The sequence below is a fragment of the Chiroxiphia lanceolata genome, chromosome 10, assembly GCF_009829145.1.
Source record: "Chiroxiphia lanceolata isolate bChiLan1 chromosome 10, bChiLan1.pri, whole genome shotgun sequence".
NCBI classification, from domain to species: Eukaryota; Metazoa; Chordata; class Aves; order Passeriformes; family Pipridae; genus Chiroxiphia; species Chiroxiphia lanceolata.
The window spans coordinates 7,240,921-7,254,692 of record NC_045646.1 but is presented as its reverse complement, the minus strand read 5'-3'; the positions used below and the strand labels follow the sequence as shown (position 1 = coordinate 7,254,692).

Sequence of the window (13,772 nt, the reverse complement as noted above, 5' to 3'; positions counted from 1 at the left end):
GCAGGGCTTTGCTTCAGCTCTCTCACAAACATTGTATGATGTTCTTATGCTATGGGTATGTCCTTTTTTAGAGGAGAGGGGTGTTGGAAAAGGAAGGGAAGAGACAGAGGGATTCACCTCTGGCTTAGTCAGGAGTGCTCACACAACAAGACCTCAAGCTTTTCAGTCTATCCGATAAAGCTCAGAAGTCAAGAATACCCTGCTAACAATTAAGAACAATCATTTTTCCTGAGTGTGGGTTCAACAAGTCTGTAGGCTATGAAAGAGTAGCAAGAGGAAACATTTGAGCTGGTAAGCAACAAAAATCCTGGAAGGCTCAAGAATGAAATGAACTATAGACAAGGTTACAGTAGTTTTGGAGGGGAAAGGCTAGTTGATAAATACTATTTAAAAAGTAAAACTGTAAAGTGTTTAACTGGGCTGCTAGTAAACATTCCTCTCCTTATGAGAGGAATGTTTACTCCTTTACTCCTCACCTTTCATACTGAATCATAAGAATAAGTAATCTGAAACTCTAATATACATATAGTCTAATTTTGACTTCATATGCTGTTGTGAATCCAGAGCGATTCTGATGAAGACAGTGTTGTATCAGCATAAAGTGAAACCAGAATTTCTCAAAGAGCAGAGCACCTGTAGGTTTGGTCAGTGTATGCAGGTAGAAAACTTCTGTAGCCAGTTTCCAGTTGGCTTCTCTTCATTAACACAGATGTAAAAAAATAAAACTAAACAGAAAAAAAACCCAAAACCAACACCAGCTGCAGGGGTGGTGAGCTACACATCATTTTGGACAGAGAGAGCCTCACCTAAACTGAGACAACTTTTAGCACAAAATAAAGATACAAATTCATTATTTGTATGAAACATGTATTGCAAAATTAAACTGGGATTCAACAATCTGCAACAACATCCACAGCTATATAGTATTTAAAAAAAAACACAAGTGTGGTTCTTCCATTCAAGTAAAACTAAAACAAGAGGAAAAGGCTTAAAAAAAGAAAATCTCAGAAGCAGCAAGTTACAATTCTTTCTGTAATACCACACCATTTTCATTAACTTGAAGCATTTTCAAGATGTCAAAGACATCAACAAAATAGTAATTTCAAGTGGCTTTGCTAATATTTGTTTTTTGAATGGGTCCAGCCCAAGTCTACAACCTGTGCAGACATGCAAAACAGGAGGAATTCATAATTACTATTGAGAACAGATGCTAGAACATGTCAGTTATATAATGACAAAGCAAAGAAAATACCTTCAAATTGTCAACAAATGTGGGCTACTGACCACTGAAGGGCATTTAATATTTTACATAAAAAGGAAAGTTGGCATAAAATCCCACAAACAACTTGCCAAACCACCACCAGCAGGGTCATCACATAAAAAGTTCTTACAAACTTGGTAATTTCTACATTGTCCTCAATGTGCAGGCTCATATCTTCTCCAGAAGATGCCAAAACACTTACAATTTTGGTTTTATTTAAATGCCTTTTTTAAAATTTTAAAACTTATACTGAAAATGTTTCACTTCTGAAAAAATCTACTAATGCACCCTTTCAGAACAGAGAAGCATGCGTATATAAAGTCAGTACAGGTGCTTTTTCTGCTACCTTTAAGAAAGCAAAGAATGTAATTCTAAGTAAAACTAAGCAGCAGCAGCCTGTTCTGTCATTAAATCAAACACAGTTTCACAGTTGAAAAAGTTACTAGCTTTAAATTTGTGTTTCAATAAAACTCCACTTCCTAATGCTTTGTGACAAAGCACATGGCCCACTCCTGGGATCCTTGCTCTGGCAGTCTTACAATGAAGTTCTGCAGGAGCAAGATGTTCAGATTCAATTCAATCTCAAAATAAGCTACTTTAGTGTTTTGTGCAGCTGATTCTCAGAGCAAAGGGAACATTTTGAAATCTCCAAGAGGTGAGAACAGATAAAAATAAGCCAAATTCCAAGCTATCTCTGTAAAAATCTAGAGCTCAGTTGCAGGTGCTTTCATGGTCTGTAAGCAGATCTTATTTCTGATACTGTGAGCAGATGACATCCTCTCATTTACAGCAGTGTAAGGAAACAGAACCTCCACTACCTGCACTGAAGCTACACCAGCACAGAACGGGCGTAACAGGATACGGTAATTAGGGTTGAACACTTTGAAGCTGAGAAAAGGATTTGTTTTTTTCTGAAACACCAGCAGAATATTTTTCAAATGCCCATCCTGGTTATGGTAAGAACTGCTTAAAGCCCATGAGTGTCTCCTACTTTTAAAAAAAAATTTATTTAAAATTTTTGTAATTATCCTGAATTGTATTATATCTGCATCCCTATGAAGTTGCCTTTCTTTTACTATTTGATTCTCATAATAACTTCTACAGCTTATGCACAACATTTTATTGCAGTAACTTTTGGAAACAGAGCCTGATTCCTCATACCTCTGTCTGGGCAAAAAGGGTGCAGAACACTGTGTGCTTGAACTGAAAGACATTTATACTTATATTTACAGAAGTAAAGAGCTAGGAAGGGGCAAAGTACAAAGAAAGTTGGGCTCATAACATCTGATAAACTTGAGTTCATCTTTTCATCCAGGCTGGAAAAAGCTGACCATCTCTTAGATAAACGAGGTAAAGCATTGTTTCAACACCAGATAAATAAGGATAATATAGCACCTAATGTGACGTTTGTGCAACAGGTTTACTCAGTTAAAATAAGAGAGACAGCCAACAGGGTTTCAGATCTTGTGAACTAAACTTAAACTGAAACTAAACCATGTTTCAAGAGCTAAACCATTAGTGTGTGTTGACTGCAAAGTAATAGATACAAGGGGAACTTTGCTCTAGAGAAAGTACAACCAAGGTTAGCAGGAGTTAAAATATTCATATGAACAAAAAGGAATATGTAACAGTCAATAAAAAGAGTAATGGGAAGTCTATTGGACTACTCCAAAATATTTAGTAGAACTAAGGAAATAAAACTTCACATTTCCCATACTATTCTTGGAGCTTCTGTAGTGTTCACAAACCCAGGTTTTCCCCCAAACATCAAGAGTCCTTGTGTGCAGTAATCGACTGCAGGATCCTGACTATGAAAGTGTCTTTAAACACCAAAGCCTTGGCTTTACAATCCCCAAAGTCTTTCATAATGTAATTGATTGCACATTTTTAATATATTACAATTTGCCTAATGAAGCCAACCACTCATTACCTCATCAGTACAGCCTGCACAAAGTACAGTTTATTATATACTTATATTCTAATCTAACACCAACTGTCAGCATATTTTATACTACACATGGTATTGCACTTTCTGAGTGGCACCTCGGTGCGTGTTTGCAAGTGAAGAAGCTGAACCCCCCAAAGCCCCAAACCTTTGGAATTCACTCCAAGTGCTGCCAATCTAGCAAGTTTAAGATGTTAGGGTGAACATCACCCACAGAATCATGGGCTTCACTAATTAGAAAAACCTCTTTAATAATTAGAAAAACAGTCCTATCTGAAGTTGTGCATAAGGGCAATCTGAAATCCTCGGTACTCTGAACAGTTTCAAAAAGTGGTGCCAATTTCATTAATTGCACACATTGTAATTGTGTTAAAGGACAACAACTAGATTTACAAATATATATTACACACAGGCACAAAACAGACAAAGCTATAAAATGTTTGGTAACTCCACATGCTTTGAGCTAGCCAACATATCTGCTGCATGTTGAACTGCTTATTATTGATCATATTGAAAATCTAAATTGCTATTTCTGATGTATCTTACTGAATTCAACAACCACTTCCAAAGGAGGAAGAAAGAGGAAAAATGGTAGACCCAAAAATGGAGGGTTTAAATGTACTTTCTTTGAATAGCCAGCATATCATTTCCATAATGTGAAGAGTGATTCCCCAAATTTTTTTAAGAGACTTAGGCCAAGTTAACCTCTGGCATTAGTGGGTGTATCCCCTACTACACTACTGGTACTTGTGTCCTCTTTCACTAGGGCTGAATTTGGTCCCAGGAGTATATCTGGTAACCTTAAGTGACATTAATGAAAACGGGAGTCTTGGACAGATAGAACTGGGCTGCAAAATTAAAAGAGTGAATATGGGACAAATCATGTAAATAAAGAATATATATTAATAATAGTTCCTATTATATAAATAGCCTTTATAAAAAAATAATCTTTCAATAATTTTAATAACTCACCTTTCTTTAGGTTCTGGAAAACATGTATGAAAAAAATCTATTCAGTTCAAGTTAGATTAAAGCAAACCTAAGATGAACACTACAGCTCTCTGTTGCACTAAACCCAATTCTGACCATTCAATTTCCAGGTTAGTCAGTTTTTGGGGATGATAGGGAGTTTCTTTGTGAAGGTATGAATTGCACCCCTAGAAATACTGAGCAGAAGAAACACCATACTGAGTGGGCCTATTTCCTACTGCTTTCAGAAACTGTGCAGATGACGGACCCAGAAATCAAAGGGTCACCTGAACGCTGCAAATGTTAATGCCTCCGAGCACATTTAAAAGGCACTGTCCTCTCACTATTGTTTTTAGATCTTTGAGCTTAAAGCTCCTTCTCGTCAAACTATGCTGCATTTAAGCATTTGCTACCACTTGAATTCTATTTCCACTCTTCTCCATCCAGCATAGTCTCTACCTGCTGTACCAGATCTAAGATAATAAGTGATGGACTCTTATGTTCATGCTAGAACTATTTTCTTTTTCCTTCTAATTTATCCTGTCAAATAAAAAAAGGAAACATTCTTCCAAGTTTACCTTTTTGGGCTTAAGGCATAACATGAATCATAAAATCATACAATATGCTGAGCTGGAAGGGACCCACAAGGATCATCAATTCCAACTCCTGGCTCTGCACAGGACACTCCAAGAGTCACACCATGTGCCTGAGAATGTTGTCCAAATGCTTCTTGAACTCTGTCAGGCTTGGTGCTGTGACCACTTCCCTGGGGAGCCTGTTCCAGTGCCCAACCACTCCCTGTGTGAAAAACCTTTTCCCGATATCCAACCTAAACCTCCCCTAATTCAGCTTCATGCCGTTTCCTTGAGTCCTGTCACTGGTCACCACAGAGCAGAGATCAGTGCCTGTCCCTCCTCTCCCCCTCACGAGGAAGTTGTAACTGCAATGAGGTCTCCCCTCAGTCTCCTCCAGGCTGAACAAACCAAGTGACCTCATCCGCTCCTCACAAGGCTTGCCCTCCAGACCCTTTACCATCTTCATGGCCCTCCTTTGGACGCTCTCTAACAGCTTAATGTCTTTTTTACATTGTAGTGCCCCAAACTGCACACAGAACTCAAGGTGAGGCCGCCCCAGTGCAGAGCAGAGCAGGACAATCCCCTCCCTCACTCGGCTGGCAATGCTTTGCCTGATGCCCCCCAGGACACGGTTGGCCCTCCTGGCTGCCAGGGCACTGCTGACTCATATTCAACCTGCCAGGGACCAGGACTCCCAGGTCGCTTTCCACAGCTACTCTCCAGCCTCATTCCCCAGTCTTTACAGCCAGGGTTGCCCCATCCCAGGTGCGGAATCTGGCACTTGCCCTTGTTAAAATTCACACAGCTGGTGATTGCCCATCTCTCTAATTTGTCAAGGTCTCTCTGCACACATCATACTAAAGCTTAATTTTTGAAGTGTACAATTTTAGTGCTATCTGAAACCCTGTTTTACATTATTTTCTGACAGCTGTCTGAACAATTAATCTCTTTTCTTGCCATAAATTCTAGTGTTGTTCATGGTTTGTGCAATTCCTATGCAACCAGTCTTTGCTGCTAACAGGTATTAACAGTGCAGTACCCACAAAGCGGGGTATCAGTTCTTGTTTTCTCTGCTGTCTGTTCAGTTCAAAGCATGTTGCTTTATTGTGTGGAAGATCCAGTCCATTTTTGTTGTCCAGCCACCATGGTGAGCATCATTCATTTGCTTCATGAAGTACTCCAGAGCTTCCTGCTCAGTTTTGTCCAATGCAAGGGTTTTTCGAATGTAAGCAATATCATCAAAGGACTGCAGTTCTGGCATTCCTGAGCCAAGCATCATGGAGAAAAGGTTGATGAAGAGATTGGCATGCTGCCGAATTGCTAGGTAAGCCTTATAGCACATCTCCTGAAACCTGGAAGAGACCGGGGGAAAAAAGCTCAGTGTATTTCCCTATGAGGTGCATGTTACTTTTTCACCTTCAAACCAGTTTTCAGGTAACCAGACACTAAAAACTGGACACTCTTAGTCTACTAAGAACACCATGATGTTGCTGAGAAGATACACTCCTCTTCCTACTTAGTTTATCTTCATCTGTACAGGAATTAGTAGTGGTCAGACTAATATAACAGCCAAACTAAAGTCAGGCTTTCTAGCCTTAAACCCCACGTGCAATTCATGCAACTGTTCAGCACAAATTTATGGGAGTTCACAAAGCCGTTTGAGTCATTGCTACTGACATTTCAGATTTTAAAACATGTTTCCAGATACACTGCTGCAAACAGTGCTTTCCTGGTTATCATCAGAGATGCGCTTTTCCTGTAGTTTTATGAAGGCAGTAGCTTTTGCTCCTTAGATACTCTGAAGAATACATTGAAAACGGGGACATTTGCTGTATCACGTTGGATGAAAAATACACATTTATGCTGAAATCATTAACTTGAGTCAGGTTAAGGGGAAAAAGATTGGACCGTTGGAAAGAGATATTATGAATGACTACAGCAACTATTATTATCATTGTCATTATTATTATGATTATTTTAAAGTTCTCCTTTCTCAGCAGGTTTTGGACAATATCACAAACTACAGAGGACATCTGAAGAGCTGATATCACAGCAGCTACAGGAGGGAGAAGTATGGCTGAGTGACCAGCAAGGCTCTGATGCACATAACACCCAACATTTAAGAATTCTCAGTACGTGCAGTTTTGCAGTGCCAAGAGGATTTTAAATGTTCAATCAAAGAAATTTCAGATGTTTAAAAAATGATCATCTTTAATCACATGTATGCTGACCCTGTAAATCTCAGTGAGATTTCAGGGACCAAAGGTCACGTAAGTGCTAAGATTACCTACTGATTTACAAGGGGGTGGCTGATCTTCAACTAAAGAATTGGAACATACCCACTGCAAGCCAATTAAAATACTACTTTTCAGTTATAAGGTCTAATTATTAAATGTCACCATAGTAAAGTGCATTTTAGGTACAAAATACTCTGGAGTTTAAATGCTTAAAAGAAGGCTCACCTTTCAAACTCCCTTGTTTTGGTACATTCTTGGGCTCCTTTACTAATCACTATTAGGAAGTCTTGTGTTAAGACAAATGGCACACGCTCTCTTTTATAACCAAATTTTTTCTTCTTGTGATCGAGGAAGTGCCCAAAGTCAATGTGAAACAGCTTGGAAAGACAGAAAGGTATTTTAAGATTAGTAATTCCATGTTTAAATGAAGTCACAGTAAAATCGATCATTTACTTATAGTTCTGATAGGGGTTTTTTTTGTTGTTTTTTTGAAAACAAACTCATATCAAAGTGAGGATGACCTTAGGGTATGGTTTTAGAAAAACATGTCTTACTTGTCCATCATCTTTGACCATGATGTTACTGTTGTGGCGATCACCAATGCCCAGGATAAAGGTGGCAACACAGTAGCCAGCACAAGAACGTGTAAACAAGTCAATAGCTGCATCATACCTATCCAAAACAGAAAAGGAGACACTTTCCTCAGGTATTCTAATAACACAGAAGTGCAAATTTTCCTTTCTCATTAAAAGAGCTACAAGCAGGAATACCGGGGAAACAAGGGCAGGTAAAAAAAGAAAACAAAACCAAAACCAGGTAGACATAATTACGGACATAATTTCCCACTTGATGAACTTTAGTTCTCTTGAAATTTCCATCAAAAACAAGCACATGGACAAGAAAAACAGGCAACAGGAAATCTCACATGTCTCCTTTGTTCTTGTCCTTGAGCCACTGGTGCAATGTATGGCTGTTGAACTGCAGTGCTCCTTTTAAGCCTCCTTTACACTGAATCTGCATGATGGTGTGAGAGCTCCTCACGACCTCGATGAGTCCCACACAGTCACCAATTGATAAACAACCATAAGGCAACATCCTGAAAGACAAAGGTTAGTTCTTTGTTGTTTTGTTTTTTTTTTTCCTTTATAGATAATGGTAGCAAGAGGTGGGAGAGGGTGTATTTTTGCAGATTTCTGTATCTGGCTACTCCTTAAGCCACAGGGAAGTGTAACTCTGCAAATCACTCTTGGACAAAGCCATAATTCTGTCACTCCTTACAGTACTGGAGACAAAACTGTGACCCACGAGAGAGGATGCAGACCAATAGGTCCTTTTGTCTAGATAAGGAAATGAAAACTGGGGGTTCCTTGACATGCAGTGACAGATGTTACACCCCCACCTAAAAATCCACCATGCAGCAAACACAAATTTGGAAGCACAACCTGTCTAGCATCAGTTTTCCAGAAGCAGAATAGTTTACACTGAATGCCCTGCAGAAGCTGTGTACTCACAGGCTGTCTAGACATGGAGAAGCTACACACAGATCACACTGGGCAATACCTACTGTGGGTACTGAAATGACAACCCCAATTACAAAGAGTCACTGCTCAAGAGGGCTGTGGGTTTGGCAACATGTTCAAAGCCAAACCTACAGACACAATCAGTTGACCACAGCGTGGTTACTGAGCATTAGCTCTTGTATCCATCCCTGGTAGGTAAATCACTCCTACTTACTTGAATAAAACTTGAGTATTTCTCAAATATGATCCTGGGTTTAGAAAATCCAGTAGTTTAGTTAACTGAAGGTTATTAAAAAATCAAATATTGCTCTAAAATGTACAAACATGCCTATTTATAGCATTTCATTTATTACCCTTGGGAAAACAGGAGCAACCTCTGGGAGAAAAAACAATGCAAAATCCATTAAGAATAGTATTGCTTGGAAATGACTTCTAATGCTTACCGAAGGTCAAGACCCTGGTTTTGCCAGATGTTTTCCATAATTCTAATTATCTGAAGTGTCAGCATGTCCTGACGCAAGTCTGAAATAGTCAAAGATTGCAAATTTTGTAACACCAGAATACTTGGTTAGATCTTACTTTACTTTTCCCCCCCAAAAGTATGTCTAAATACATCTAAAGGTAATGAGCTTTCCACAGTTTACGGTTTGTTCCCTCAATACAGAAAAGGGTGTTTTAAATAGTCAAAAATTAATATAAATTTGTGGTGGTGATTTTAAAAATATACACTAAACCCATGAAAATGGAATTATAGATTACACATCTGTAGCATCTTGAATACATCTTCAAATAAAAAGAACAAATATTACACAGTATTATGTTCCACCTCGACAGACTGAACATCTTAGAACACACAAAATTTGTACTTGATTTGAGATAAATACTTATTTGTCCATGTTTAATTTTTCTGGGAAAAAAAAATGGCTTTGCTGATTTTTAAAATTATTTTTTTAAATATGTATTTTATAGGCTTAGAAAAACCACTAAAAAATAGGTTAGGAAAATAAACAGATATGTAGTGTTTGAATTACACTTATTTTTCCTTACCATCTCCATTTTTAAATATTATCTCATTGTTCTGAAATAACAATTCAGACATAATATCTGGGTTTTCCCAGTTCAACCACAGCGGCCTTTTTGCAGATGACATTATCCTGCACTCCTCAAGCCTAAAAGAGATAAGATATCTATGAAATAGGCACAATTTGATTCTCATATCATGTTTCTGTAATACTGTATAGTTTTGTTCCCCCTGTTTTGGGCAATATCTGAACTAGTACCAAATTAAAGATGCAGAGGTAACTGACAATCCATGATTTTTAATTCCAGAGTCAGCTTAAATTAGTAAGTGCAATGTTAACCATTTGCTAAGACCAACAGAAGACATGATCATGCAGTAAATACTCCTTTGGTAGTGTGTGGTCCTTATGACTGGAAAAAGGACTGCAGTTCCCATCACCTTAAAGGAACAGCTAAGGGTCATGTTGTTTCCTAATTTGTTACACCATTAGATTGAAATGAGTGTCCTGTTTATGGATTACTCTGCTACAGATTTTATTCAGTGAAGTTTGAAGATACTAACATTTAATACGTTAACATTTAATCTCAACACTGGCAGTGTTACCATGGCTAAACATTTACTTAAATACCCAGACAAACTTCAGAACCGAATACGATACCGAAGATTTCCCAGCTGATGCGCAGGATTGAGAGGAGAGATAAAACCTTGCAAAGCATCCATGAAATCTGGCCGTCTCATCTGTTCCACGAGGAACTTCATCTGTACCTGATAAATAATCACATTACACAAATTGAAACCTTTAACTTTAGCTCTATTGCCTGAAGGGGTAGACAATGGCATTGCACAGAAAATATTACAGCTCCTAGGATAATGTAAACCTAAACCTACTGAAGTTGGCATTAACGCTTTCTTAGTTCATCACATAGAACAGTTCCAAGTAATTCCTATGACAAAACAGCAACAGTTTTGATACATGGACAGATTATAATACCTTCTGGGTCTCATCTTTCTTCTCCTGCTTGAGAATATCTGTGAGGTTGATCAACTTCTCCATAGCCTCCACCTGCCTGCTCAGATGCTTTAGGTACATTCCACACGCTCGACAGTAGGACTCCAGAAGCAAACCAAACCTCTGACTGACAGTTTTATTGTGCATTTCAGACCTACACAAAGAGGAAGAACAGCTGCAGCTTAGAGACAAGACCACTTAGAGGTGCCAAAAATGAAGCTATACTTGTAACTTCCTTATACAGTCCTAAAATACATCCCCTCAAACAAGTTAACCAGGCAACTTATTCCCTTTTCCTTGATGGTTACCAAGGAAAGCAGAAAACTGAAAGCACAAAGATGCCTTGCTTCTATTTCTGTGTCTGATCACACCAGCTTAGAGCAGCATTTTTAGGTGAGACCGAGCTACAGCCTTGTATGTTGGAGACTGATCTATACTCAGTCTTCTCAACATTAGGAATTTCAAAAGCCCATGTTATATTCAGTAAGGAAGAACACTGAGATATTTGGGCTATCAAGCTCTATAATAAGCCTGTAATAGGCAAGGAAAAATAGTTTTTAGTAAGCTTTTTCAAAGCTTTATCTGGTCAAATTGAGTGGCTTTCATTAGGCCTCATATATTTGTAAAATTATCTGGAAAAAACTGACGGAGGATTGGGCAGCTAAAAATCTGAGAGGCTTTCAGCAGTCTCAGACTACCTTGTTTTTACAATAATCATCATTAGAAAAAAAGAAGGACATGCCTAAGTATCTATTATTAACTAGCTTTTGAAACTGCAAGACATGATTTCTATCACCAAACTATGCATTCAAACTCTTAACCAATATAAACCAATCTTTATTCGGAGTGGTAATATTTTCTTAAGAATGGACATTTAGCATGCCAAGCCTTTAGAACAAGTAATTGTTTATAGGTAATAGGAATCCCACCACCCCCTAACATGACATTAAGCTTACTTTAGATGCCAAAAGAAGAAGTGTCCTATCCTTTGATTGGTCAGTGCTTTCTTGAGTAAAAATCTCACAAGCTGATTATCTAAATACTGTTCGTATTTCAGAACCTAGTTAAGGATAAAAGAAAATTAAAAAAAATCATCTGCAGTTATTATTTCTATGAAAAATATACAGATTAAAGACAGTTAAATAAAAAGCAATCTATGTTTTATATTAATTTTTGTAGAATGACTGATCTTGGTATTAATACTTGCATGTCTTAGGATTTGAACAATATATGCACTGTGCATATATTGAACAACTGTGCACTGGGTGCTTCTATTTCAGGAACTTACCATCTGATGCTTGTTACCAAATATTTTAGCCTCAACTTGCTCAAAATTTTGAGAAGATGCTTCTGCTCATACTTTCCCTTATGTTAGGACAGCTGAAATAGCTGCCTGTTCCAGTTGGTAGAACAATTTTGCATCTCTGCTAAAATTCTGGCACTCAGTATCAACAAGCAAAACCACAGCACTACAGAAAATAAACTACATTTCATCTTCTCCTAAATAATCCACAAAGCAAACAGATATTTTTGCTGACCTATTTTTCACAACATCTTAACTTTTGTTGTATCTTAAGCCTCTGTGATCACTGAATATACACAAGACAACAAATACACCAAAATATGTTATGTACCTGCACCAGCTGGATTAGATACTGAGACAGTTTGTCATCAGTCAGGGACTTCTCCAGACACCGAACTGCAAAAGCTCGCACCATTGGATCTGGATAATTACAGTCCAAGAGCTCCATTGCTTGCTCTGGCTTGATTGAAGGCCAATCTTTTACCAAACAGTACATCTGTGGACAAGAAGTCCAGGCATGTTACAAGTTTGCACTGATTAGGAAGAAGCTGTAATACAGAGCCATTGGCAGGTATTGTCAGACGCAAACTACATCCGAGTAGAAGCAATTTACTTCCTTGTCCTCTCAATCAACAATTTGATATTAGTTGCCAGTTGACTTTGTTGTTTTATCCACTACAAAAAGAATGAAAACGAACCCTCACATTTAACCGCAACTGACAAGTTGCAACATAAGAGGGATTCAAGTAATGCCAACCAAGAGAAAAATCTTAAGACTCAGGCTGAGCTAAAGAACAAGAACTCTGGACCAGAGGCATCTGTCAATTATAGCGGCAACTCGAATCATCCAAGTTTTCATTCAAGGTATTATGCACACATAACATGTTTTTAACTTCTAGGAGTTTTCTTTAAAATAGCATATTTTAAAGTTTCTTCAAAACTTAAAACTTCTTCAGTGCTTTTTGTTACCTGGGCCACTTCATCTCTAGAATTCCATTTAACAGACAAAAGTAATTTGGGCAGAATTTCTGGAGTATTCACACAATAGTGTCTGCAAAAGAGAAAAAAGTTGCATGTAAAAAACATTATTTTTGTTTCAATGACCACCTCCTATGTCCCCACAGCCTTGCACCTTTTTCTTCCTTTGTCAGCAGAATCCCAAGAGGGGCTGTCAGGATCCATGCATGCAGGTAAGACTGAAGCAACAGGGAAAATGTGAACTCATTCAGCAACTGACTTTTCTCCGTGGCCTTAACCAAGACATTCAATGCAGAACGCTTTGCAAGCCTTGTCTAAAATACCAACTCCACAGTACAGAGGAAAAGGGAGCAAAACCCAATATAACCATGACAAATTTAGAGGGAATGGGGTGAAGTCTTGTTATGCCAACAAGGGTTTTTCTTTGGTTTGGTTTTTAATTTCCAATACCTGTGTCTCCAGAGGAAGTCCTTCTCTTGCTCAGTGATTTCAGACAGAGGGTCTCGTGTACAGATGGCTCGCAACTGCTCCTTGTCACTCTCTGTCAATTCACTGTCTCTGGCTATTCTGTTACTCTGCAGAGAGAAAGTGGTACATTAACCCTCCACACAATTCTTTCTGTTGCCATACAACACACAGGAAATACAGTATTTTAACATTTTGACTAAATCGGCAGTGTGGAGAAATGGCAGCAGTTGATATCTGATGAACAACATCATGCAGCACAAAATGAAACTGGTCATTTCTACCCCCAGTTTGAGACTGCTGAGAGGAGTGAAAAAGATTCAGAACTAAAAACAAAGGTTTTTCCATATTTAACTACTATGACTTTCTTCTACGGTGTTGTAAGGATTATCACCAAAAAAAGACAAGAGAGTAATTTGAGACCTTATTCTACTTCAGGGTTTTTTTTTTTTCAATTGTAAAGTGTAAGTTGACTCCTACTTTGCCAGT

General features: G+C 38.2%; 1 protein-coding gene across 3 annotated transcripts in view; it reads right to left on the bottom strand.

Moving 5' to 3' along the window:
* Positions 1-5,351: 5,351 nt before the first annotated feature.
* PIK3CA (phosphatidylinositol-4,5-bisphosphate 3-kinase catalytic subunit alpha) overlaps positions 5,352-13,772 on the bottom strand; it is a 34,576-nt gene continuing 26,155 nt past the window's right edge. For 2 of the 3 annotated variants that reach the window (XM_032697273.1, XM_032697272.1), the window contains exons 10-21: positions 13,269-13,393; positions 12,810-12,891; positions 12,172-12,336; positions 11,494-11,597; positions 10,520-10,691; positions 10,187-10,293; positions 9,555-9,676; positions 8,951-9,029; positions 7,913-8,083; positions 7,542-7,659; positions 7,213-7,364; positions 5,734-6,102 (exon numbers count right to left, since the gene is read on the bottom strand). In XM_032697273.1, the coding sequence (XP_032553164.1) occupies positions 5,832-6,102; positions 7,213-7,364; positions 7,542-7,659; positions 7,913-8,083; positions 8,951-9,029; positions 9,555-9,676; positions 10,187-10,293; positions 10,520-10,691; positions 11,494-11,597; positions 12,172-12,336; positions 12,810-12,891; positions 13,269-13,393 (1,668 nt within the window). In that variant the 3' untranslated portion in view covers positions 5,734-5,831. Of the gene's footprint in view, positions 6,103-7,212; positions 7,365-7,541; positions 7,660-7,912; positions 8,084-8,950; positions 9,030-9,554; positions 9,677-10,186; positions 10,294-10,519; positions 10,692-11,493; positions 11,598-12,171; positions 12,337-12,809; positions 12,892-13,268; positions 13,394-13,772 lie in introns of all 3 variants that reach the window. The other variant, XM_032697271.1, reaches the window with a different exon arrangement.